A 26,523-nucleotide genomic window follows, 5' to 3' on the forward strand; every position below is an offset into this window, starting at 1 on the left:
TGAACTGTATTGTTGGTTAAGGGCTTGTAAGTAAGCAGTTAACAGTAAGGTTTACACTAAATACAATTCGATATGGGCCTACTGTAGGCTATTACTACTGCACTATATTACTACTGTACTATATTACTACTGCACTATATTACTACTGCACTATATTACTACTGCACTATATTACTACTGTACTATATTACTACTGCACTATATTACTACTGCTACAGATGATGAGACATATGTTGTTTTTCACCATTCTTTCCAATCATTATTATGGAATAATTTTTTGGTGACTGAGCCCAAAGACAAAAATCCATGAACTTCTGAACTTGTTCTGTTTCCATTAGCATACAGTACATTGAACCTATAAACATGGGGATAGACATCAGTGAACCTATCCACGTACATAGCTTATGAAGAAGTACAAATGCTAACCATTTAGCCTGCTGTGTTAGGATTAGGAAAAGTAGAAAAATGTCCATGTCACAATACATCATCTGTTTTATAAGAAACCACATGACGCAGTGAGCTTGTTCCCCACGAGACAGAAATTCCCCCAATGGTTTGCAGAACACCCCTCTCACAAACACCCAACCACGCACACATAAGGCTCAAACACAAATACCTTTCACTTTCACATTATTAAAGTGTCTTTAGTTTACATTGTGATGAGTTTAGTTGTTTCTTGTTTACTCAGGAAAACCTCCTGTTTGTCAGTCTACTCTTCATCGGTCATTCTCAAACCAGTTGGCACTGAGTCAAATTGAGAGGTTGTAGATAGTCAGTAATTCCACAGTGAAGTCCGGAGGCTGAAAAGATTTGTCATGGGCCTTCAAATCCTCAAAACGTTACCGAGAGCATCTTGACTGGCTGCATCACCGCTTGGTAGGGTATATGTACGTATGGCCATACATCACTGGGGCCGAGCTCCCTGCCACCCAGGTCCTCTATACCAGGCCGTGTCAGAGGAAGGCCCCAAAAATGGTCAAAGACTCCAGCCTCTCTCTACCGCATGGCAAGCGGCAACTTCTACCCCCAAGCCATAAGACTTCTAAACAAGACTGCTAAATAGCTAATCAATTGGCAGGTTACTGTCTGTCTGTATGTGTGTATGCTCTGCCAGTGTTTCTCTGCATGTCATTTCCTCATGTTTCATGTCTGAAGGCAGCTGATGTCACCCACTGTATGTTCTCCCTTGTGACTTTGTAGCCGGGAAATCATTTCAATGTTTAAATCGCATTATGATTTCACACGTCCAGTGGTTCATTTATGGGTTTAATCATGGTACACACATACTAATGAGACCATATTGGCTTGGTCCTGAGCTTCCGTTTGACCCATTTCAGCAGGAGCACTGGGTAGATGAGGGAATCTATCTACCCCTCTCTCTTCTGTCTGTCCGTCCGTCTGTCTGTTCATCTGTCTGTCTGTTCATCTGTCTGTCTGTCTGTTCGTCTGTCTGTTCATCTGTCTGTCTGTCTGTTCGTCTGTCTGTTCATCCGTCCGTCTGTCTGTCTGTTCATCCGTTCGTCCGTCCGTCTGTCTGTCTGTTCATCCGTCCGTCTGTCTGTCTGTCTGTCTGTTCATCTGTCTGTCTGTCTGTCTGTCTGTTCATCTGTCTGTCTGTCTGTTCATCCGTCCGTCTGTCTGTTCATCCGTCCGTCTGTCTGTCTGTTCATCTGTCTGTCTGTCTGTCTGTTAATCTGTCTGTTAATCTGTCTGTCTGTCTGAGTGTGTGTGTGTGGTTGTCTGGTCACAGTCCGATGGGTCTGGGTAGATCAGGCTCCAGCATAGTTGCAGAGGTTACAGCTCCCAGACTGCAGAAGAGAAAGATTCAGGTCTTAATAAAGCGTGTCCCATAAGGGCACCCTATTCCCTTTATAGTTCACAAGGTTGGGCCCTTTCAAAAGTAGTGCACTATATAGGGAATAGGTTGCCATTTGAGACATATTTTGGGACATAATCAATGCTACAGTTTGTCCTTCAGATGAAACACTTGAGGGGCCAACTGTGTGAGATTTGGCACGGATAGGAGGTTAGCGTTATAGTTAGAATTAAGGGTTAGAGTTTAAGGTTAGGTGATTAGAGGTTAGGAGGTTAGGGCTAGAAGGTCAGAGGTTAAGATTAGTTTAGGAGGTTGGAGATTAGGAAAGTAAGGTTAGAGGTTAGGGTTAGGAGACTAGAGGTTAGGAGGTTAAGGTTAAGGGCTAAGGTTAGGGGCTAAGGTTAGGGGGTTAGAGGTTAACATTAGAGGTTAGGATTAGGGGCTAAAGTTAGGAGGTTAGGGGCTAAAGTTAGGAAATTAGGGTTAGGGGCTGAGGTTAAGGTTAGGGGCTACGATTAGGAGGTTAGAGGTTAGGGACTAAGGTTAGGAGGTTAGAGGTTAGGGGCTAAGGTTAGGGTTATGGGATAAGGTTAGGGGGTTAATGCCACTGACCTCTCAATGATGTTGTTGTTGGATTGCAACTCTCTCACCACTATCTCCATCTCCTCCTTTAGCTGTTGCATCCTGGACACACACCGATTAAACACAGGGGTTTACACACACATGCAGCCAAGCACATCTCACACACACACACACACACACACACACACACACACACACACACACACACACACACACACACACACACACACACACACACACACACACACCTGAGGACCATGTGGTCCTTGTCCCTGGGTGTGGCCTCCTGACACCCTGGGCCTGTCTGTCCTGGCTGGACTCTGAGCAGGACTCTGTCCAGGAACTGAGGAGAGCACAGCAGGACAATGGTCAGTGTTATCTTTAAAGCTGCTTTTTGGTGTGGGGTTGATGCTAGAGATTAGAGGTCAAAGATTAACCATTTTTTCCTCCTCAATCAATATCTTGTTTTAATAAAATATAAAAATATTGTTAAACAATTATTATAGTCAGTTATTAATTATTATATAGTTATTATAGTTCTCTATATCAATATATTGTTTTAATATTTGTATTTATTTATTATTAAACAATTGTTATAGTTCAGGGAAAACCTTGTTCTGGCGCTCCTCACACATCTCCAGGTCCCCCATCAGCCCTCGGGAGAAATTGCCAAAGTCTGACAGCCTGCACTGCATCTCACGGAGAACACTGAAAACACACAAATAAAGAACACTGAAAACACACAAATAAAGAACACTGACAACACACACATAAAGAACACTGACAACACACACATAAAGAACACTGACAACACACACATAAAGAACACTAACAACACACAAATAAAGAACACTGACAACACACAAATAAAGAACACTGACAACACACACATAAAGAACACTGACAACACACAAATAAAGAACACTGACAACACACACATAAAGAACACTGACAACACACAAATAAAGAACACTAACAACACACACATAAAGAACACTGACAACACACAAATAAAGAACACTGACAACACACAAATGAATAACACTAACACACAAATAAAGAACACTAACACACAAATAAAGAACACTGACAACACACACATAAAGAACACTAACACACAAATAAAGAACACTGACAACACACAAATAAAGAACACTGACAACACACAAATAAAGAACACTGACAACACACAAATAAAGAACACTAACACACAAATAAAGAACACTGACAACACACACATAAAGAACACTGACAACACACACATAAAGAACACTGACAACACACACATAAAGAACACTGACAACACACACATAAAGAACACTGACAACACACACATAAAGAACACTGACAACACACACATAAAGAACACTAACAACACACACATAAAGAACACTGACAACACACACATAAAGAACACTGACAACACACAAATGAATAACACTGACACACAAATAAAGAACACTAACACACAAATAAAGAACACTGACAACACACACATAAAGAACACTGACAACACACAAATAAAGAACACTGACAACACACACATAAAGAACACTGACAACACACAAATAAAGAACACTGACAACACACACATAAAGAACACTGACAACACACAAATAAAGAACACTAACACACAAATAAAGAACACTGACAACACACACATAAAGAACACTGACAACACACAAATAAAGAACACTGACAACACACAAATAAAGAACACTGACAACACACAAATAAAGAACACTGACAACACACACATAAAGAACACTAACACACAAATAAAGAACACTGACAACACACACATAAAGAACACTGACAACACACAAATGAATAACACTGACACACAAATAAAGAACACTGACAACACACAAATGAAGAACACTGACAACACACACATAAAGAACACTGACAACACACAAATAAAGAACACTGACAACACACACATAAAGAACACTGACAACACACAAATAAAGAACACTGACAACACACAAATAAAGAACACTAACACACAAATAAAGAACACTGACAACACACAAATAAAGAACACTGACAACACACAAATAAGGAACACTGACAACACACAAATAAGGAACACTGACAACACACAAATAAAGAACACTGACAACACACACATAAAGAACACTGACAACACACACATAAAGAACACTGACAACACACACATAAAGAACACTGACAACACACACATAAAGAACACTGACAACACACACATAAAGAACACTGACAACACACACATAAAGAACACTGACAACACACAAATGAATAACACTGACACACAAATAAAGAACACTGACAACACACAAATGAAGAACACTGACAACACACAAATGAAGAACACTGACAACACACAAATAAAGAACACTGACAACACACACATAAAGAACACTGACAACACACAAATAAAGAACACTGACAACACACACATAAAGAACACTGACAACACACACATAAAGAACACTGACAACACACACATAAAGAACACTAACAACACACACATAAAGAACACTGACAACACACACATAAAGAACACTGACAACACACACATAAAGAACACTGACAACACACACATAAAGAACACTGACAACACACACATAAAGAACACTGAAAACACACAAATAAAGAACACTGACAACACACACATAAAGAACACTGACAACACACAAATAAAGAACACTGACAACACACACATAAAGAACACTGACAACACACACATAAAGAACACTGACAACACACACATAAAGAACACTGACAACACACACATAAAGAACACTGACAACACACACATAAAGAACACTGACAACACACACATAAAGAACACTGACAACACACACATAAAGAACACTAACAACACACAAACAAAGAACACTGACAACACACAAAGAACACTGACAACACACAAACAGAGAACACTGACAACACACAAACAGAGAACACTGACAACACAACAGCGTGAGGAGCGAGTTGATATCACTAAAAGGTGTGTGTATGTGTGTGTGTCTAACCTGCTCCAGGTCGATGCGGAGTCCAGCAGGTCTCGATATTTCTGTAGACATTCCTCTCTAAACAGAACCTTCACACACTTTATATGGGACGACAGGTGGATCCTAGCCGAGACAGAGAGGAATATGATACACACACACACCACATTTATCTCAGAAACAATGCTGACATACTCACTTCTCAAACTTGTGTATCTGCTCATCATTGTAGGCAAGCTCTAGAACAATCACAAGGGAGACATTTATTAAACACTCAAAACACAGGAGGCACACGTTACACACGTTACACACGTTACACACGTCACACACACACACACACACACACACACACACACACACACACACACACACACACACACACACACACACACACACACACACACACACACACACACACACACACTTCCAGTCAGTCGGTCCTTGCGGTACTGTTGGTGGATGGCCATGATCTTCTCCAGGAGGAACTCCATCTTCTGGATGCTGTAGAGGTGAGGGGTCAGAGTTCACACCAGATGCCATTTTAACCCCAACTCTGCACACTGCAACCCCTTGGGCCCGAGCCCTTGTAGAGATGTGAATAAAGATGGAACAGGCGTAAACATGATGAAGAAAGTCTCACCTGTTGTCCTCAGCCAGATTCTCAGAGTGTTTGGCCAGTTCTACATGCATGTGTTCTAGACGGGTCTGGAATTCCCGGATCGCTCCGGCGTACACTGGCAGGTTCTCCCTGATCTACATGGAGTGAACAAGGACAAACAACACCAGCCCAAACCTCAAGAGAGACAGCCACAGCCAGTGTCAAGGATCCTCCCTCCCACCCAACACCCTTCCCCAGTCAGTTTCAACGGCATGTCTCTCACCAGTCGCAGCTTCTTGCTGTCGTCAGTGGAGTCTGGGGCTTGCAGGGGGAACTGTCTTCTGCAAGACGAGAGGATGAGAGGAGGACAGGAGGGAGGGTGAGAGGTGAGGATGAGGAGGACAGGGGGGAGGATGAGAGGTGAGGATGAGGAGGACAGGGGGAGGGAGGGTGGTGAGGATGACAGGAGGGAGGGTGAGTGGTGAGGATGAGGAGGACAGGGGGAGGGTGAGAGGTGAGGATGAGGAGGACAGGGGGAGGGAGGGTGGTGAGGATGACAGGAGGGAGGGTGAGAGGTGAGGATGAGGAGGACAGTGGGAGGGAGGGTGAGAGGAGGACGAGGGAGGAAGGGTGAGAGGTGAGGATGAGGAGGACAGTGGGAGGGAGGGTGAGAGGAGGACGAGGAAGGAAGGGTGAGAGGAGGACAAGGGAGGGAGGGTGAGAGGAGGACATAAGGGAGGGAGGGTGTGAGGAGAGGATGAGAGGAGGACATGAGGATGAGGATGACAGGAGGGAGGGAGGGTGAGAGGTGAAGATGACAGGAGGGAGGGTGAGAGGTGAGGATGAGGATGACAGGAGGGAGGGAGGGTGAGAGGAGGACATGAGGGAGGATGGGTGAGAGGAGGACGAGGGAGGAAGGGTGAGAGGAGGACGAGGGAGGAAGGGTGAGAGGAGGACGAGGGAGGGAGGGAAGGTGAGAGGAGGACATGAGGGAGGGAGGGAGGGTGAGAGGAGGACATGAGGGAGGGAGGGTGAGAGGAGGACATGAGGGAGGGAGGGAGGGTGTGAGGAGAGGACGAGACCAGGACATGAGGGAGGGAGGGTGAGAGGAGGACATGAGGGAGGAAGGGTGAGAGGAGGACAAGGGAGGGAGGGTGAGAGGAGGACGAGGGAGGGAGGGTGAGAGGAGGACATGAGGGAGGAAGGGTGAGAGGAGGACATGAGGGAGGGAGGGTGAGAGGAGGACATGAGGGAGGGAGGGTGAGAGGAGGACATGAGGGAGGGAGGGTGAGAGGAGGACATGAGGGAGGGAGGGTGAGAGGTGAACAGGAGGGAGGGAGGGTGAGAGGAGGACATGAGGGAGGGAGAAGGACATGAGGGTGAGAGGGTGAGAGGATGAGAGGAGGATAGGAGGGAGGGAGGGTGAGAGGAGGACAGGAGGGAGGGTGAGAGGTGGACAGGAGGGAGGGTGAGAGGAGGGAGGGTGAGAGGTAGACAGGAGGGATGGTGAGAGGTGGACAGGAGGGAGGGTGAGAGGAGGACAGGAGGGAGGGTGAGAGGAGCACAGGAGGGAGGGAGGGTGAGAGGAGGACATGAGGGCGGGTGAGAGGAGGACATGAGGGAGGGTGAGAGGAGGACATGAGTGAGGGTGAGAGGAGGACATGAGTGAGGGTGAGAGGAGGACAGGAGGGAGGGTGAGAGGAGGACAGGAGGGAGGGAGGGTGAGAGGTGAACAGGAGGGAGGGAGGGTGAGAGGAGGACATGAGGGAGGGTGAGAGGTGGACATGAGGGAGGGTGAGAGGAGGACATGAGTGAGGGTGAGAGGTGGACAAGAGGGAGGGAGGGTGAGAGGTGGACAGGAGGGAGGGAGGGTGAGAGGTGGACAGGAGGGAGGGTGAGAGGTGGACAGGAGGGAGAGTGAGAGGTGGACAGGAGGCAGGGAGGGTGAGAGGAGGACATGAGGGAGGGAGGGTGAGAGGAGGACATGAGGGAGGGAGGGTGAGAGGAGGACATGAGGGAGGGAGGGTGAGAGAAGGACATGAGGGAGGGAGGGTGAGAGGTGAGGAAGACAGGAGGGAGGGTGAGAGGTGAATTAAAGTAAAGATACAACTGGTTTAGGTATTCACTGCTCACAATGTAACAGTGACTGAGATTGTAAGTGTTTTGTATGTTAGCGTGTGTATGTGGTCTTGTCGGTCACTCACAGGGTGTGTAGTCTGTGCTCAGAACTGAGGCAGGAGTGCAGTCTCATGTTGACCATGCTGATAGTCAGCAGCGAGTCACCACACTCCCTACCCACCTTCTCCCTGGGTAGACAGAGAGGGGAGAGCATGGGTCATGGCAGATCGAAGGGATGTTGCTGGTTTGTTCTCACGGTGTGTGTGTGGGTCTCACATGTAGCTGTAGTATCCATGTAGGAACAGTTCTCTGTGTGTGTGTAAGGAACGCACTATCCTCAGGTACTGATAGACCACTCCTACTATCAACTAGACAGAGGAGAATGGGAGAGAGGGAAGAAAAGAGGAGGGTGAGTAAAGAGACTGATTCACTACATAGAAAAACACAACCATCAACAGACCATTCAGCTGAGAGTTTTAACTGTCTCTTCCAGTGGGTTACACAGTGCTGGATCCCATGTCATGACTAACTTACCTTGGAGAAAGAATAGTCTGCCATAATGTCAAACCGGGATGGGATGTTGGGCATCTCAGCTACAGAGGACAAAACACACATAATTTATAGTTTATTAAATCAATAACAATATCCATTGACACCGAGTGTACATAACATTAAGGACAGCTTCAGAACAGCCTCAATTCGTTGGGGAATAGTCTACAAGGTGCCAATAGCGTTCCACAGGGATGCTACCATACCCCATGTAATTGTAATAACAGGAACTCAAGTTCTTTTGTTCATCCGAACTAGAATACCTCACAATCAAATGTCGACTGTATTATCTCCCAAGATAATTATCTTTGGTTATTGTCACAGCCATGTATATCCCCCTCAAGCCAATACCACGACGGCCCTCAAGGAACTTCACTGGACTTTATGCAAACTGGAAACCACATATCCTGAGGCCACATTTATTGTAGCTGGGAATTTCAACAAAACAAATTTGAGGAAAAGGCTTCCCAAATCCTATCAGACTGTAGCACTCGCGCCAGAAAAACCCTCAACCATTACTACTCCAACTTCCGGGATGCATACAAGGCCCTCCCCCGCTCTCCTTTCGGCAAATCTGACCATGACTCCAATTTCCCCCCCTTCCTATAGGCAGAAACTCAAACAGGAAGTACCCGTGCTAAGGACTATTCAAGGAATCCATGCTTCAAGATTGTTTTGATCACGCGGACTGGGATATGTTCCGGGTAGCTTCGGAGAATAATACTGATGTGTACAACGAGATGGTGACTGAGTTTTTCAGGAAGTGTATAGGAGATGTTGTACCCACTGTGTCTATTAAAACCTAGCCTAACCAGAAACCGTGGCTAGATAGCAGCATTCGTGCTAAACTGAAAGTGCGAACCACCGCATTTAACCATGGCAAGGTGACTGGGAATATGGCAGAATACAAACAGAGCGGTCATTCCCTCCGTAAGGCAATCAAACAGGCAAAACGTCAGTATAGAGACAAAGTGGAGTCGCAATTCAATGGCTCAGACACATGTGACAGGGTCTACAGACAATCATGGACTACAGAAAGAAAACCAGCAACGCCGACATCTTGCTCCCAGACAAGCTTAACATGTTCTTTGTCCACTTTGAGGATAACACAGTGCCACCGACGTGGCCCGCTACCAAGGACTGAGGGCTCTCCTTCTCCGTGGCCGATGTGAGTAAGACATTTAAACGGGTTAACCCTCGCAAGGTGTGTTTACGGACATATTCCATCTCTCCCTATCCCAGTCTGCTGTCCCCACATGCTTAAAGATGGCCACCATTGTTCCTGTTCTCAAGAAAGCTAAGGTAACTGAACTAAATGACTATCACCCCGTAGCCACCACTTCTGTCATCATGAAGTGCTTTAAGAGATTAGTCAAGGATCATATCACCTCCACCCTACCTGATACCCTAGACCCACTTCAGTTTGTTTACCGCCCCAATAGGTCCACAGACGATGCAACCACCATCACACTGCACACTGCCCTATCCCATCTGGACAAGAGGAATACCTATGTACGAATGCTGTTCATTGACTAAAACTGAGCATTCAACACCCTGGGTCTGAACCCTGCCCTGTGCAATTGAGTCCTGGACTTCCTGACGGGCTGTCCCCCAGGTCGTGAAGGTAGGAAACAACACCTCCACTTCGCTGATCCTCAACACTGGGGCCCCACAAGGGTGCGTGCTCAGCCCCCTCCTGTAGATAAAAAGATAATCAAGGACAACAACCACCTGAGCCACTGCCTGTTCACCCTGCTATCATCCAGAAGGCGAGGTCAGTACAGGTTCTTAAATGGAGCTCTTAAATGGAGCTTCTCCAACATAATTCAGGTAGAATCAGGAAAGCTGGAACCGAGAGACTGAAAAACAGCTTCTATCTCAAGGCCCTCAGACTGTTAAACAGCCATCACTAACTCAGAGGCTACTGTCTACATACAGACTTGAAATCATTGGCCACTTTAATAAATTGATCACTTGTCACTTTAATAATGCCACTTTAATCATGTTTACATATCTTGCGTTACTCATCTTATATGTATATACTGTATTCTATACTATTCTACTGTTTCTCAGTCTATGCCGCTCTGACATTGCTCGTCCATATATTTATACATTCTTAATTCCATTCCTTTACTTAGATTTGTGTGTATTAGGTACTTGTGGTGTATTGTTAGATATTACTTGTTAGATTTGCTGCACTGTCGGAACTAGAAGCACAAGCATTTCACTACACCCGCAATAACATCTGCTAAACACGTGTATGTGACAAATAAAATTTGATTTCAAAGGTACTTAAATATTTTGTCTTGACCATTCCCTCTCTGAATGGCACACACATAATCCATATCTCTATTGTCTCAAGGCTTAAAAATCCTCCTGTCTGCTCCCCTTCATCTACACTGATTGAAGTGGATTTAACAAGTGACATCAATAAGGGATCATAGATTTCACCTGGATTCACCTGGTCAGTCTGTGTCATGGAATGAGCAGGTATTCTTAATGTTTATGTGTGTGTGTCTTACGTTCTCTGAAGGGGAGGCCAGCGTGTGTCTCTGGAGTGCGACTAAGCAGAAGTAGCGGCTGGGAGGGCGAGGTGGAGGGGAAGTTGACCACCTTCATAGAGCCCTTCAGGGAAAGGTCATGTCCCAGGAACAGGAAGTGCTGTTGCTCCAGCCCCACCCCTGTCTGAGACGCCACTTCCTCACAGAAGATGGCCGCCCTGGTGAGCGAGACGGGAGAGGTGGTGGGAAGGGGGCAGGGTGGGTGTAGGTCAAAACAGGTGTGTGTGTGAGTATAGACTGGCAAGTTTGTGTGTGTATGTGTGTGTGCGTGTTTGACTCACGTGTTGTAGTGGTGAATGTATAAGCGGTGAGCTGTGGCCTGTTGCAGGGAGAACAGATAGACCGAGACTCTCTGTAGTATCTCTGTGGTGGCAGAAAAGAACTGGTCGAATGTCCAACACTTCTCCTGGTCTGCCTCCAGTATCCCAGCTAACACTGGGACTAGCTGACACCTCAGACCCCTATACAAAAGAGAGTGAAAGAGAGAGAGTTAAACTGCAATTTCAGATACACTCATTAAAGGCGCTATGACAAGTCTCTCTTGGCTGAGAGTTGAGGAAAGACTGACACCTTGTTTTAATAAGAAACAATGTGTTGGAAATTCCAAATGGTTTGCATAGTCAACTTACACACAGTATTGACACACACACTTACCCCACCAGACATGCCACCAGGAGCCTTTTCACAGTCCGCAGGTCCAGAACAAATTCAAGGTAACACTATAAAACTGTGATACAGAGCCACACTATAAAACTGTGATACAGAGCCATGAGTGCATGGAACTCCCTTCCATCTTATATAGCGCAAGTGAACAGCAAACCTGGTTTCAAAAAACAAATCAAGCAGCACCTCACGGCACCATGCCTCTTCCCCATGTGACCTACTTGTTGTGTGTAGGTACTGACATGTATGTGTAACTGATAGATGCACATGCTATTTTACAGTAAACAAACTGACAACAGACTTTCAGCACGCTTAAAGGGAAGGACATTTAACAAGCACAGCACTTACACAAATGACTGAGGATTGGTTGCGAGAAATTGATGGGGGCTGTTTTGTTAGACTTTAGTGCGACTTTGGACATTATCAATTATAGTCTGCTGCTGGAAAAACGTATGTCTTATGGCTTTACACTCCCTGCTATATTGTGGATAAAGAGTTACCTGTCTAACAGAACACAGAGGGTGTTCTTAAATGGAGCTTCTCCAACATAATTCAGGTAGAATCAGGAATTCCCCAGGGCAGCTGTCTAGGGCCCTAACTTTTTTCAATCTTTACTAATGACATGCCACTGGCTTTGAGAAAAGTCTGTGTGTCTATGTACAGTTGAAGTCGGAAGTTTACATACATCTTAGCCAAATACATTTCAACTCAGTTTTTCACAATTCCTGACATTTAATCCTAGTAGAAAATCCCTGTCTTAGGTCAGTTAGGATCACCACTTTATTTTAGGAATGTGAAATGTCAGAATAATAGTATAGAGAATGATTTATTTCAGCTTTTATTTATTTCCTGTTAACATTAGAAGCCTACTCCCTAAGTTTGTTTTACTCACTGCTTTAGCACACTCTGCCAACCCGGATGTCTTAGTCGCGTCTGAATCCTGGCTTAGGAAAACCACCAAAAACCCTGAAATCTCTATTGCTAACTATAACTTTTTCCGCCAAGATATAACTGCCAAAGGGAGCGTTGTTGCAATCAACTGCAAAGATAGATAGTAATACAGAACTCTGTAGGCTAAGTCTGTACCCAAACAATTTGAGCTTCTACTTATAAAAATTCACCTTTCCAGAAACAAGTCTTTCACTGCTGCCGCTTGCTATAGACCTCCCTCTGCCCCCAGCTGTGCCCTCGATACCATATATGAATTGATTGCACCCCATCTATCTTCTGAGCTTGTGCTACTAGGTGACCTAAACTGGGACATGCTTAACACCCCGGCCATCCTACAAACAAAGCTTGATGCCCTCAATCTCACACAAATTATCAATGAACCTACCAGGTACAACCCCAAATCAGTAAACACGGGCACCCTCATAGTCATAGTCATCCTAACTAATTCGCCCTCCAAATACACCTCTGCTGTTTTCAATCAAGATCTCAGCGATCACTGCCTCATTGCCTGCATCCGTAATGGGTCTGCGACCAAACGACCACCCCTCATCACTGTCAAACGCTCCCTGAAACACTTCTGCGAGCAGGCCTTTCTAATCGACCTGGCCGGGGTATCCTGGAATGACATTGACCTCATCCCGTCAGTAGATGATGCCTGGCTATTCTTTAAAAGTGCCTTCCTCACCATCTTAAATAAGCATGCCCCTCTCAAAAAATGTTGAACTAGGAATAGATATAGTCATTGGTTCACTCCAGACCTGTCTGCCCTTGACCAGCACAAAAACATCCTGTGGCGTTCTGCATTAGCATCGAATAGCCCCCGTGATATGCAACTTTTCAGGGAAGTTAGGAACAAATATACACAGGCAGTTAGAAAAGCTAAGGCAAGCTTTTTCAAACAGAAATTTGCATCCTGTAGTGCTAACTCAAAAAAGTTCTGGGACACTGTAAAGTCCATGGAGAATAAGAGCACCTCCTCCCAGCTGCCCACTGCTCTGAGGCTAGGAAACACTGTCACCACCGATAAATCCACTATAATTGAGAATTTCAATAAGCATTTCTCTACAGCTGGCCATGCTTTCCACATGGCTACCCCTACCCCGGTTAACTGCCCGGCACCCTCCACAGCAACCCGCCAAAGCCCCCACCATTTCTCCTTTACCCAAATCCAGATAGCTGATTTTCTGAAAGAGCTGCAAAATCTGGACCCCTACAAATCAGCCGGGCTAGACAATCTGGACCCTCTCTTTCTAAACTTATCTGCAGAAATTGTTGCAACCGCTATTACTAGCCTGTTCAACCTCTCTTTCGTATCGTCTGAGATTCCCAAAGATTGGAAAGCTGCCACGGTCATCCCACTCTTCAAAGGGGGTGACACTCTAGACCCAAACTGCCACAGACCTATATCTATTCTCCCCTGTCTTTCTAAGGTCTTCGAAAGCCAATTTAACAAACAGATTACTGACCATTTTGAATCCCACCATACCTTCTCCGCTATGCAATCTGGTTTCAGAGCTGGTCATGGGTGCACCTCAGTCACGCTCAAAGTTCTAAACGACATCATAACCGTCATCGATAAGAGACATTACTGTGCAGCCGTAGTCATCGACCTGGCCAAGGTTTTCGACTCTGTCAATCACAACATTCTGATTGGCAGACTCGACAGCCTTGGTTTCTCAAATGATTGCCTCGCCTGGTTTACCAACTACTTCTCTGATAGAGTTCAGTGTGTCAAATCGGAGGGCCCGTTGTCCGGACCTCTGACAGTCTCTATGGGTGTGCCACAGGGTTCAATTCTCAGATCGACTCTCTTTTCTGTATACATCAATGATGTTGCTCTTGCTGCTGGTGATTCTCTGATCCACCTCTACGCAGACGACACCATTCTGTATACTTCTGGCCCCTCCTTGGACACTGTGTTAACTAACCTCCAGACGAGCTTCAATGCCATACAACTCTCCTTCCGTGGCCTCCAACTGCTCTTAAAACGCAAGTAAAACTAAATGCATGCTATTCAATCGATCACTGCCCACACCTGCTCGCCCTTCCAGCATCACTACTCTGGACGGCTCTGACTTAGAATACGTGGACAACTACAAATACCTGGGTGTCTGGTAAGCCTGTAAACTCTCCTTCCAGACTCACATTAAGCATCTCCAATCCAAAATTAAATCTAGAATCGGCTTCCTATATCGTAACAAAGCATCCTTCACTCATGCTGCCAAACATACCCTCGTAAAACTGACCATCCTACCGATTCTCGACTTCGGTGATGTCATCTATAAAATAGCCTCCAACACTCTACCCAGCAAACTGGATGCAGTCTATCACAGTGCCATCCGTTTTGTCACCAAAGCCCCATACACTACCCACCACTGCGACCTGTACGCTCTCGTTGGTTGGCACTCGCTTCATACTCGTCGCCAAACCCAGTGGCTACAGGTTATCTACAAGTCTCTGCTAGGTAAAGCCCCGCCTTATCTCAGCTCACTGGTCATCATAGCAGCACCCACTCGTAGCACGCGCTCCAGCAGGTATATCTCACTGGTCACCCGCAAAGCAAATTCCTCCTTTGGTCATCTTTCCTTCCAGTTCTCTGCTGCCCATGACTGGAATGAATTGCAAAAATATATGAAGCTGGAGACTCACATCTCCCTCACTAGCTTTAAGCACCAGCTGTCAGAGCAGCTTACAGATCACTGCACATGTACATAGCCCATCTGTAAACAGCCCATATATCTACCTATCTCATCCCCATACTGGTATTTATTTATTTAGCTCCTTTGCACCCCAGTACATTCATCTTCTGCCGATCTACCATTCCAGTGTTTAATTGCTATATTGTAATTACTTCGCCACCATGGTGTCACGACTTCCGCCGAAGTTGGCTCCCCTGCCTGTTCGGGCGGTGCTCGGCGGTCGTCGTCACCGTCCTACTAGCCACCATCGATCCCTTTTTCGTTTGTCTGTTGGTTTTGTCTTATTAGTTTCACCTGTGTGTATTTTAGTTTATTGACGTCCTTATTTATAGTAGGTTGTCCCGCCCTTGTTTCGTGCGGGATTGTTTTGGTTTCATGTATTTTAGTGATTACGTATTGTGCTATTTGCTCCGATATATCTTAATCCTGTGTTGGATTATTTCACCCTGTTTTCGGGTTTTCAGTGTTTGTTCCGGAGAATAAACTATCGACTCACTGCACCTGCTCTCTGCGCTTGATTCCACCTACCTTGTTAATACGTGACACATGGCCTATTTATTTCCTTAACTTACCTCATTTGCACTCACTGTACTTTTTGTTTTATTTTGTTCTACTGTATTATTGACTAGGTTTTGTTTATTCCATGTGTAACTCTGTGTTGTTGTATGTGTCGAATTGCTACGCTTTATCTTGGCCAGGTCGCAGTTGCAAATGAGAACTTGTTCTCAACTAGCCTACCTGGCTGGCTAAATAAAGGTGAAAAAAAATTAATCACATTCCCAGTGGGTCAGAAGTTTACATACACTCAATTAGTATGTGGTAATATTGCCTATAAATTGTTTAATTTGGGTCAAATGTTTCGGGGAGCCTTCCACAAGGCTACCCAAAATTTTGTCCCATTCCTCCTAACAGAGCTGGTGTAAATGAATCAGGTTTGTAGGCCTCCTTGCTCGCACATGCTTTTTCAGTTCTGCCCACACATTTTCTATAGGATTGAGGTCAAGACTTGGGATGGCCCCTCCAATACTTTGACTTTGCTGTCCTTAAGCCATTTGGCCACAACTTAGAAGTATGCTTGGGGTCATTGTCCATTTGGAAGACCCATTTGCGACCAAGCTTTAACTTCCTGACTGATGTCTTGAGATGTTGCTTCAATATATCCACATAATTTTCCTCCCTCATGACACCATCTATTTTGTGAAGAGCACCAGTCCCTCCTGCAGCAAAGCACCCCCACATGATGCTGCCACCCCCGTGCTTCACAGTTGGGATGGTGTTCTTCGGATTGCAAGCCTCCCCCTTTTTCCTCCAAACATGACGATGGTCATTATGGCCAAAAAGTTATATTTTTGTTTCATCAGACCAGAGGATATTTCTCAAAAAAGTACGATCTTTGTCCCCATGTGCAGTTGCAAAACATAGTCTGGCTTTTTTATGGCGGTTTTGGAGCAGTGGCTTCTTCCTTGCTGAGCGGCCTTTCAGGTTATGTCGATATAGGACTCGTTTTACTGTGGATAAAGATACTTTTGTACCTGTTTCCTCCAGCATCTTCACAAGGTCCTTTGCTGCTGTTCTGGGATTGATTTGAACTTTTCGCACCAAAGTACGTTAATCTCTAGACATAACGCGTCTTCTTCCTGAGCAGTATGACGGCTGCGTGGTCCCATGGTGTTTATACTTGAATACTATTATTTGTACAGATGTACCAAACGTACCTTCAGGCATTTGGAAATTGCTCCCAAGGATGAACCAGACTTGTGGAGGTCTACAATGTTTTTTCTGAGGTCTTGGCTGATTTCTTTTGATTTTCCCATGATGTCAAGCAAAGAGGCACTGAGTTTGAAGGTAGGCCTTGAAATACATCCACAGGTACACCTCCAATTGACTGAAATGATGTCAATTAGCCTATCAGAAGCTTCTAAAGCCATGACATCATTTTCTGGAATTTTCCAAGCTGTTTAAAGGCACAGTCAACTTATTGTATGTAAACTTCTGACGACTGGAATTGTGATACAGTGAATTATAAGTGAAATAATCTGTCTGTAAACAATTATTGGAAAAATTACTTGTGTCGTGCACAAAGTAGATGTCCTAACCGACTTGCCAAAACTATAGTGTGTTAACAAGAAAATTGTGGAGTGGTTGAAAAACTAGTTTTAATGACTCCAACCTAAGTGTATGTAAACTTCCAACTTCAAATGTATGCGAATGACTCAACACTATACATGTCAGCTACTGCAGCGACTGAAATGACTGCAACAGTGGGTGGCAAGGATGTCCTAAATATTTAAAAAACTAAAAGCATTGTATTTGGGACAAATCATTCACTAAAATTCCTCTACTAAATCTTGTAATGAATCATGTGGAAATGGAACAAGTTGCTATACACCCCCTGCTTTACACACATACATATGGATTTTGTGTTGTAGATATGTGGTAGTAGAGTAGGGGTCTGATGTCTGCCTTGTTCAGGGGCAGAATGACAGATTTTTATCTTGGCAGCTTGGGGATTTGATCTCAGTAACCTTTCGGTTACTGGCCCAACGCTCTAACCACTAGGCTACCTGCCACCCCTCAAATACACACACACTACATGTTAATGTTTTTAAATGTTTGTAAATTGTAAAGTCTTTTGTCTGTAATATGTCGGGCCCCAGTAAGACTAGCTGTCTCCATTGGCGTTGGCTAATGGGGATCCTAACACAAAGGTACTGACTTTGAGAGCAGGCAGCTGTTTGGTAGCTGGTAGCTCCACTCTATAAGTCCGTCGTTGACCTTCTGAACTCCAGCAATGGCCCCTACTGGCTTCTCTTTGGTGATCTTAAACCTGCACGTCACAGACAGGGGAAGAGGGGGAGCAGAGAGAGGAGAAGACGCTAGCTCTTTATTTTACACTCCTATTTCAGCTGTTGCTGTGTTTGTTTAGACTAATCCCAAGGAAATAAAAGAGCAATTATTAGACCATTTCAACAAAGTAATGACATGCACACCTACTGTTGAATCTATGAAACACACCACACAGAGACTTACATGGTGGGTTTGTTCCTGCGGGGTCCTCCGTAGGGTGTGAAGGGTAAAGAACCAGCGGCAGCGTGGTAAAACGTCACTCCAATACTCCACAGGTCAACACTCACACCATAGGCCTTGTGCTGGGGCCTACGCAGTACTGCACGCTCATACATGTCTGGGTGCTACACACACACACAGAGAGAGAGAGAAGCTCAATAACACACACCATAGGCTTTGTGATGGGGCCTACGCAGTACTGCACGCTCATACATGTCTGGGTGCTACACACACACACACACACACACAGAGAGAGAGAGAAGCTCAATAACACACACCATAGCCTGCCCTAACTTATGTTATCTGCTGAGGCACATGAAACACTGCAGGCTCATACATCCCAGAAGACATTAAATCTCCCCTCCCTCTCCATACCCTCCTTGTCTTCTCTCCTCCACTACCTCTCCTCTCCTATCCCTCTCTCTCACCAGGTATTCCTCTGTTCCGTAGATGGAGACAAACGTCTCTTCATTCTCTAGTTTTCTGGCCGCTCCGAAGTCTGTTAGCTTATAGACAGACCTCCCGTCCTCTCCCACCTGACGCATGATGTTCCCAGGCTTAATGTCCCGGTGCACCACCCCGTTCTCACGCAGATGGTTCATCCCTTGCACTAGAAGAAATAGGAGGAATGGTTCATTCCATTAATTGGGGGGGGACGATGACTAACTTCTCCCCTCATCCCCAGGCCCCTAACCTCTCTACCCCTCCTCACACACCCACACACTGTAGTACTATGAGGAACTCTGTCTCAGGCAGACCGAAGGTGTTCTCTGGCTCTTCCAGCAGACTGAGCAGACTGCCTCCTGAACAATACTCCATCACCAACACCTTTTGTTTATTGCTCAGCTAGAGAGAAAGAGAGACAGAGAGAGTTAATACATAAATACAAGGGAGAGTTGAAACGGCAGACTACATACAGACTAATATAAGTCTTCTCCTCACTCATTATCTCCTCCCCCTTCCCACCCCAACTCTCCCCTCTCCCGTCCTTAACTCGTCTCCTCCTCACCTCCTCCACAGAGAAGAGCTTGACGATGTTGTTGTGGTTGAGTCTCCTGAGCATTTCAAACTCTCTCATCTGAACCTCGTACGGACGGCTGTAGCTCAAAGGGTTAAACACCTTCACCGCAACCTGCTCCCCTGTCCTCTACACACGGACACACACACACACACGGACACACGGACACGCACGGACACACACACACGGACACACACACACACACGGACACACACACACACGGACACACACACACACGGACACACACAGACACACACACACACACAGTTATAAAAAGTTATAGTTATCATCTTTTTTTGTCATATGACATTGTTATGTAGTTGTCATAAGTTTACAGTGTTACCATTGGGCTCCATGATAGACATGCTAGGTTATCACAGTGAAGATATGTTCCGTGTAAGAAGTGGCCTACACCTCAAAGTTGAGATGGGATGACATCTCATTCACTCTGAAGTTTTTGATCTAGTTAGATTTTTCTTTGATGTACTGAATTGGTGTGTGTGGGCGTATGCTGATGTGCGTAACAATGTAGTCTGTGGGGAGGTGCTGACGCGTATAATGGTATATAGCGTTGTTGGGTTCACCTTTGGGTCATGATAGGGGCTGTACCGAATGTTTGATGTATTATAATAATTGATTATGCTTATGTTGTATTAATAGAAGGGGAAGGGTTATAAGACCCCCTTACATTTATAGGGTTCTAGACTACAGGTTAATAATATATATACATTATAAAGTTTAATATTGTTCCACAGTACTTTTCTAGTCTCTGCTTCTTATAAAAACAGTCTGAGAGATGTGTCAAAGGTAAAAGAGATGCAGAGACACAGAACTCTGCAGGGGAGTGAAAGAGATAAGAGACTCTTGTTTGTATAGCTGTGTAGGCATGGGCCTGGTCTCATGAGTAGACGGTAATGACATTGGCAGTGACATCACTATGGATTGACTGCAAGCATAATAAAACAACTGGGACCCTTTCATATTTTGCAGAACTTACTCAGAAACATGCGTGATATGTTCCTGTTGTCAACTTCTGTATGCAATTGCATTAATAAATGAATGATTGATTTACTTAACCTTTTGTGACTAGGGGGCAGTATTTTCATTTTTGGAAAAAAAACATTCCCGTAGTAAACGGGATATTTTGTCAGGACAAGATGCTAGAATATGCATATAATTGACAGCTTAGGATAGAAAACACTCTAAAAAGTTTCCAAAACTGTAAAAAATATTGTCTGTGAGTATAACAGAACTGATGTTGCAGGCGAAAGCCTGAGAAAATCCGGAAGTGCCCCATGTTTTGAAAGCTCTGCGTTCCAATGCGTCCCTATTGAGCAGTGAATGGGCTATCAACCAGATTACTTTTTCTCCGTATTCCCCAAGGTGTCTACAGCATTGTGACGTAGTTTTACGCATTTATGTTGAAGAATACCCATAAGCAGCTACATTGCGCAAGTGGTCACCTGATGCTCCCAGAGAGATTCCCACGTAAAATACAAAGGTAGCCATTACTCCAATCGGTCCTACTGAAAAACTAATTGTCCCGATGGATATATTATCGAATAGATATTTGAAAAACACCTTGAGGATTGATTATAAACAACGTTTGCCATGTTTCTGTCGATATTATGAAGCTAATTTGGAATATTTTTCGCCGTTTTCGTGACTGCAATTTCCGGGCGATTTCTCAGCCAAACGTGAAGAACAAACAGTGCTATTTCGCCTACAAAAATAATATTTTGGGAAAAAGGGAACATGAAAACATCCGAAGCTCATCAAAGGTAAACAATTTAATTTGATTGCTTTTCTGATTTCCGTGACCAAGTTACCTGCTGCTAGCTGGACAAAATGCTATGCTAGGCTATCGATAAACTTACACAAATGCTTGTCTAGCTTGGCCTGACAGCTGAGCTTTCCTTTCAGCAACATGGAGTGAATCTTTACCACTGTTACACCTGGCTATCAGCAGAGCCTTGTCTGGCAGCGAAACAGTTCATTCAGGCTCATTTACTGCCTTTAAAAAACATAGCTGATATGACTGACTTGCTTAAACAAATGTGGTTTCTACTGACAATTAAGATGTACAAACTATGGCATAAGGGGACGACAAGCGGATTAGAGGCAATCTGTAATTTAGATTAAGACATTAATGAGCGAGTTAGGACAGATTTAGTCAATATAACTATTTGTTCGTCGCCAGACCCACTGGCTCCAGGTCATCTATAAGTCTATGCTAGGTAAAGCTCCGCCTTATCTCAGTTCACTGGTCACGATAACAACACCCACCCGTAGCACACGTTCCAGCAGATATATCTCACTGATCATCCCCAAAGCCAACACCCCATTTGGCCGCCTTACCTTCCAGTTCTCTGCTGCCAGTGACTGGAATGAATTGCAAAAATCGCTGAAGTTTGAGACTTTTATTTCCCTCACCAACTTTAAACATCAACTCTCTGAGCAGCTAACCGATCGCTGCAGCTGTACATAGTCCATCTGTAAATAGCCCACCCTATTTACCTACCTCATCCCCATACTGTTTTTATTTTATTTACTTTTCTGCTCTTTTGCACACCAGTATCTCTACCTGCACATCATCAAATCAAATCAAATTTATTTACATAGCCCTTCGTACATCAGCTGATATCTCAAAGTGCTATACAGAAACCCAGCCTAAAACCCCAAACAGCAAGCAATACAGGTGTAGAAGCACGTCATCATCTGCTCATTTATCACTCCAGTGTTAATCTGCTAAATTGTAACTATTCGCTACTATGGCCTATTTATTGCCTACCTCCTCATGCCTCATGCACACACTGTATATAGACTTTCTTTTTTTCTACTGTGTCATTGATTTGTTTATTGTGTTATTGTTTACTCCATGTGTAACTCTGTGTTGTTGTCTGTGTCACACTGCTTTGCTTTATCTTGGCCAGGTCACAGTTGTAAATGAGAACTTGTTCTCAACTGGCCTACCTGGTTAAATAAAGGTGAAATAAAAAAATAAAAAACACTTGTGTGTATAAGGTAGTTGTTGTGAAATTGTTAGATTACTTGTTAGATATTACTGCCTGGTCGGAACTAGAAGCACAAGCATTTCACTACACTCGCATTAACATCTGCTAACCATGTGTATGTGACAAATAACATTTGATTTGACACTGTGATGCAGTGCCTTAGACTACTGAGCCACTCAGGGGGCCCTGGATGGGCACTTTTAATGTAAGTCTATGGCAGCACCCAAGGGGCTTGAATTTTCAAGCTCTACCCATATAATTTTCAGTGACCTAGTGTTCCCATGAGTGACAGAACACTGAGCCAATCATGGCACAACTAGAGAACATTACCAAACCCTACGCGTCGTATTTTCCGCTGGCTGCCCCACCACCACAGAAAGCACTGAGCTACGGTGAAACACCTGCATGTTGGAGTTGCCTTACTCAAGAAAGCAAAAAATGTATTATATGTGGCTTTAATAACCCAATTATGATTATTGAATTATTTTTGCTAAACAGCTCGGCCCCAACTGCCCTGAATGAAGCGTTGCCACTGCACCTAGCTCACAACAATCTTTTTGTTGTAAGGGTGAGTTTAGAGTCCTACCTTGTTGCGGGCCTTGTAGACACTGGCTGTGGCCCCCTGACCAAGCACATCTCCCAAAGACCACAGGTAGTTGGCTGTGCTCGCAGTCATCTTCTCTGTCATCTACAGCCGGGAGAAGTCTGATTGGCTGCAGTAGGGAATATACAGAAGGCCATGAGTCAAGAACTGAAACATACCTTCTATTCAGAATAAAAACTATTCACAGGATGTTGGTGTGGAATGGAGAGTCAAGGGGTGGGGTTCATATAAAGTCAGAGGTAATGTGGACTTCTCTCTGGTCAGAAAGGTAAACAACAAGGGGGGAGAAGTTCAAGTTATAGCTCAAATATAGATTCAGAACTTTTGTGAAATAGCACAGATATAAATATATGGCAAATAGAAATCAAACTGGATGGACATCAGAAATAGAGGCCAGGACTAAAAACAAACAAAATATAACTATTGTTAAATAGATTGTCTGTAAAATGTGCATTGTAAGTATAAGCTGGAAGCAGAAGCCTAAGTGTTATTGTTTATGAGTTGACTGCAATTGGGGGAGGGGTGGTAGGGTTTGGGGAACAATAAAGGAAGGTATATTAAAAAAGTGTGTATGTGTATACAGTTGAAGTTGGAAGTTTACACACACTTATGTTGGAGTCATTAAAACTCATTGTTCAACCACTCCACAAATGTCTAGTTAATTAACAAACTATAGTTTTGGCAAGTTGGTTAGGACATCTACTTTGTGCACGACACAAGTACATTTTCCAACAATTGTTTACAGACAGATTATTTCACTTATAATTCACTGTATCACAATTCCAGTGGGTCAGAAGTTTACATACACTAAGTTGACTGTGCCTTTAAACAGCTTGGAAAATTCCAGAAAATGATGTCTTGGCTTTAGAAGCTTCTGACAGGCTAATTGACGTCATTTGAGTCAATTGGAGGTGTACCTGTGGATGTACTTCAAGGCCTACCTTCAACGGGGCGGCAGGGTAGCCTAGTGGTTAGAGCGTTGGACTAGTAACCAGAAGGTTGCAAGTTCAAACCCCCGAGCTGACAAGGTACAAATCTGTTGTTCTGCCCCTGAACAGGCAGTTAACCCGTCATTGAAAATAAGAATTTGTTCTTAACTGCCTTGCCTAGTTAAATAAAGGTAAAATAAAAAAGTCAGTGCCTCTTTCCTTGACATCATGGGAAAATCAAAAGAAATCAGCCAAGATCTCAGAAAAAAAATTGTAGACCTCCACAAGACGGGTTCATCCTTGGGAGCAATTTCCAAACGCCTGAAGGTACCACGTTCATCTGTACAAACAATAGTTTGCAAGTATAAACACCATGGGACCACGCAGCCGTCATACCGCTCAGGAATGTACCTTAGTGCAAAAAGTGCATATCAATCCCAGAACAACAGCAAAGGACCTTGTGAAGATGCTGGAGGAAACCGGTACAAATGTATCTATATCCATATCGACATAACCTGAAAGGCCGCTCAGCAAGGAAGAAGCCACTGCTCCAAAATCGTCATAAAAAAGCCTGACTACGGTTCCCAACTGCTAATGGGGACAAAGATTGTACTTTTTGAGAAATGTCCTCTGGTCTGATGACACAAAAATCAGAACTGAACTGTTTGGCCATAATGACCATTGTCATGTTTGGAGGATGCTTGCAAGCCGAAGAACACCATCCCAACTGTGAAGCACGGGGGTGGCAGCATCATGTTGTGGGGGTGTTTTGCTGCAGGAGGGACTGATGCACTTCACAAAATAGATGGCATCATGAGGGAGGAAAATTATGTGGATATACTGAAGCAACATCTCATGACATCACTCAGGAAGATACTTGGTCGCAAATGGTTCTTCTAAATGGACAATGACCCCAAGCATACTTCTAAAGTTGAGGCAAAATGGCTTAAGGACAACAAAGTCAAGGTATTGGAGTGGCCATCACAAAGCCCTGACTGCAATCCTATAGAAAACGTGTGGGCAGAACTGAAAAAGCGTGTGCGAGCAAGGAGGCCTACAAACCTGACTCAGTTACACCAGCTCTGTCAGGAGGAATGGGACAAAATTCACCCAATTTATTGTGAGAAGCTTGCGGAAGGCTACCTGAAATGTTTGACCCAAGTTCAACAATTAAAAGGCAATGCTACCAAATACTAATTGAGTGTATGTAAACTTCTGACCAACTGGGAATGTGATAAAAAAAATAAAAGCTGAAATAAATAATTCTCTCTACTATTATACTGACATTTCACATTCTTAAAATAAAGTGGTGATCCTAACTGACCTAAGACAAGAAATTATTACTAGGATTAAATGTCAGGAATTGTGAAAAACTGAGTTTAAATGTATTTGGCTAAGGGGTATGTAATCTTCCGACTTCAACTGTATATGGATGTATGTACACTACCGTTCAAAAGTTTGGAGGGTAGTGTACTAATGGTTGACTAATGGTCAATTAGCCTTTGAAAATTATAAACTTGGATTAGCTAACACAATGTGCCATTTTAACACAGGAGTGATGGTTACTTATAAAACACCTCTGTATGCCTATGTAGATATGTGTGTGTGACGCTTGTGGAAGAACTTGGGTCAAACATTTCGGGTAGCCTTCCACAAGCGTCCCACAATAAGTTGGGTGAATTTTGGCCCATTCCTCATACCGATATATGTATATATATATATCGGTATGTTTATGTATGTATATCGATAGATATATTTAACCCCAAAATATATGGGGGATTGGAAATACAGACAATTACATTGAAGGAAGCAATAATCTATCTGCAATACTAAAGCTGATCCAAGAAGTTCAAGTTCCCAAAATGTGAAGTGAATAGATAACAGGCTACCTGTAGATACATTCCACTGTCCCTAATCATACGGTCTATGGTAGGGCCTGTCGATGTTGATACACATCTGTTGAAAACGAAGATTAACACTGTAATGTCCTGGACAGCTGAGACCAGTTAGGTGTTGTGAGGTACACTCCCTGGGCTTTGTGACAGGGTTTAGTCATAAAAAAGAAGAAGATTTACTACACATTACTAAAGACAATGTGTGTGTTTAAAAACGGATAGGGGAACAAACTTGCCAAAACTGAAGTTCAAGGTTCGATGTCTTGAATAAAAGGTAGCCTACCTGTCTCGTTTTTCGTCACAGGGACAAATTTGAACTCTTTGCATCCACAATCTGCTACATTTCGCTGATGTTTCCCGAAAAAACAGATGGCAACCTCACCTATTCTCCGTCACTGAATCTTGGAAGATTTCGGCGGAAATGCAACTACAGTCTGTGCATTCTATGCAAGTTTCGATTCAGT

General features: G+C 44.1%; 1 protein-coding gene across 2 annotated transcripts; it reads right to left on the reverse strand.

The window, feature by feature from the left end:
• Positions 1 to 317: 317 nt before the first annotated feature.
• Positions 318 to 26,523, reverse strand: LOC139371300 (inhibitor of nuclear factor kappa B kinase subunit epsilon). Of its 2 annotated transcripts, XR_011627219.1 has the most exons (22): positions 26,343 to 26,463; positions 23,218 to 23,344; positions 19,609 to 19,746; positions 19,316 to 19,445; positions 19,028 to 19,209; positions 18,564 to 18,724; positions 18,250 to 18,360; positions 11,502 to 11,681; positions 11,182 to 11,378; positions 8,645 to 8,703; positions 8,387 to 8,478; positions 8,197 to 8,298; positions 6,276 to 6,333; positions 6,035 to 6,147; positions 5,819 to 5,895; positions 5,594 to 5,633; positions 5,419 to 5,520; positions 3,010 to 3,106; positions 2,647 to 2,741; positions 2,429 to 2,500; positions 1,694 to 1,808; positions 1,601 to 1,617 (listed from the first exon to the last, which is right to left on the reverse strand). XR_011627219.1 is itself a non-coding variant. In XM_071111609.1 (21 exons), exons 2-21 carry the CDS (start codon positions 23,317 to 23,319, stop codon positions 1,745 to 1,747), a joined length of 2,172 nt encoding a protein of 723 aa, XP_070967710.1. In that variant the 5' UTR covers positions 23,320 to 23,344; positions 26,343 to 26,523; the 3' UTR covers positions 318 to 1,744. The 2 variants fall into 2 exon arrangements, 1 of the variants encoding a protein (XP_070967710.1); XM_071111609.1 differs by having other exon boundaries at positions 318 to 1,808; positions 26,343 to 26,523.

Source organism: Oncorhynchus clarkii, chromosome 17 (genome assembly GCF_045791955.1).
Source record: "Oncorhynchus clarkii lewisi isolate Uvic-CL-2024 chromosome 17, UVic_Ocla_1.0, whole genome shotgun sequence".
In the NCBI taxonomy this organism is placed as follows: domain Eukaryota; kingdom Metazoa; phylum Chordata; class Actinopteri; order Salmoniformes; family Salmonidae; genus Oncorhynchus; species Oncorhynchus clarkii.

Bases quoted from the DNA above. Each gene is read 5' to 3' on its own strand.
- LOC139371300 (XM_071111609.1), bottom strand. From the start codon at position 23,319: ATGACAGAGAAGATGACTGCGAGCACAGCCAACTACCTGTGGTCTTTG. The intron at 8,479-8,644 runs GTAAGTTAGTCA...TCCTCTGTCTAG, and splicing joins CAGACTATTCTTTCTCCAAG to TTGATAGTAGGAGTGGTCTA. The intron at 1,809-2,428 runs GTCAGTGGCATT...TCTCTTCTGCAG, and splicing joins AACAACAACATCATTGAGAG to TCTGGGAGCTGTAACCTCTG.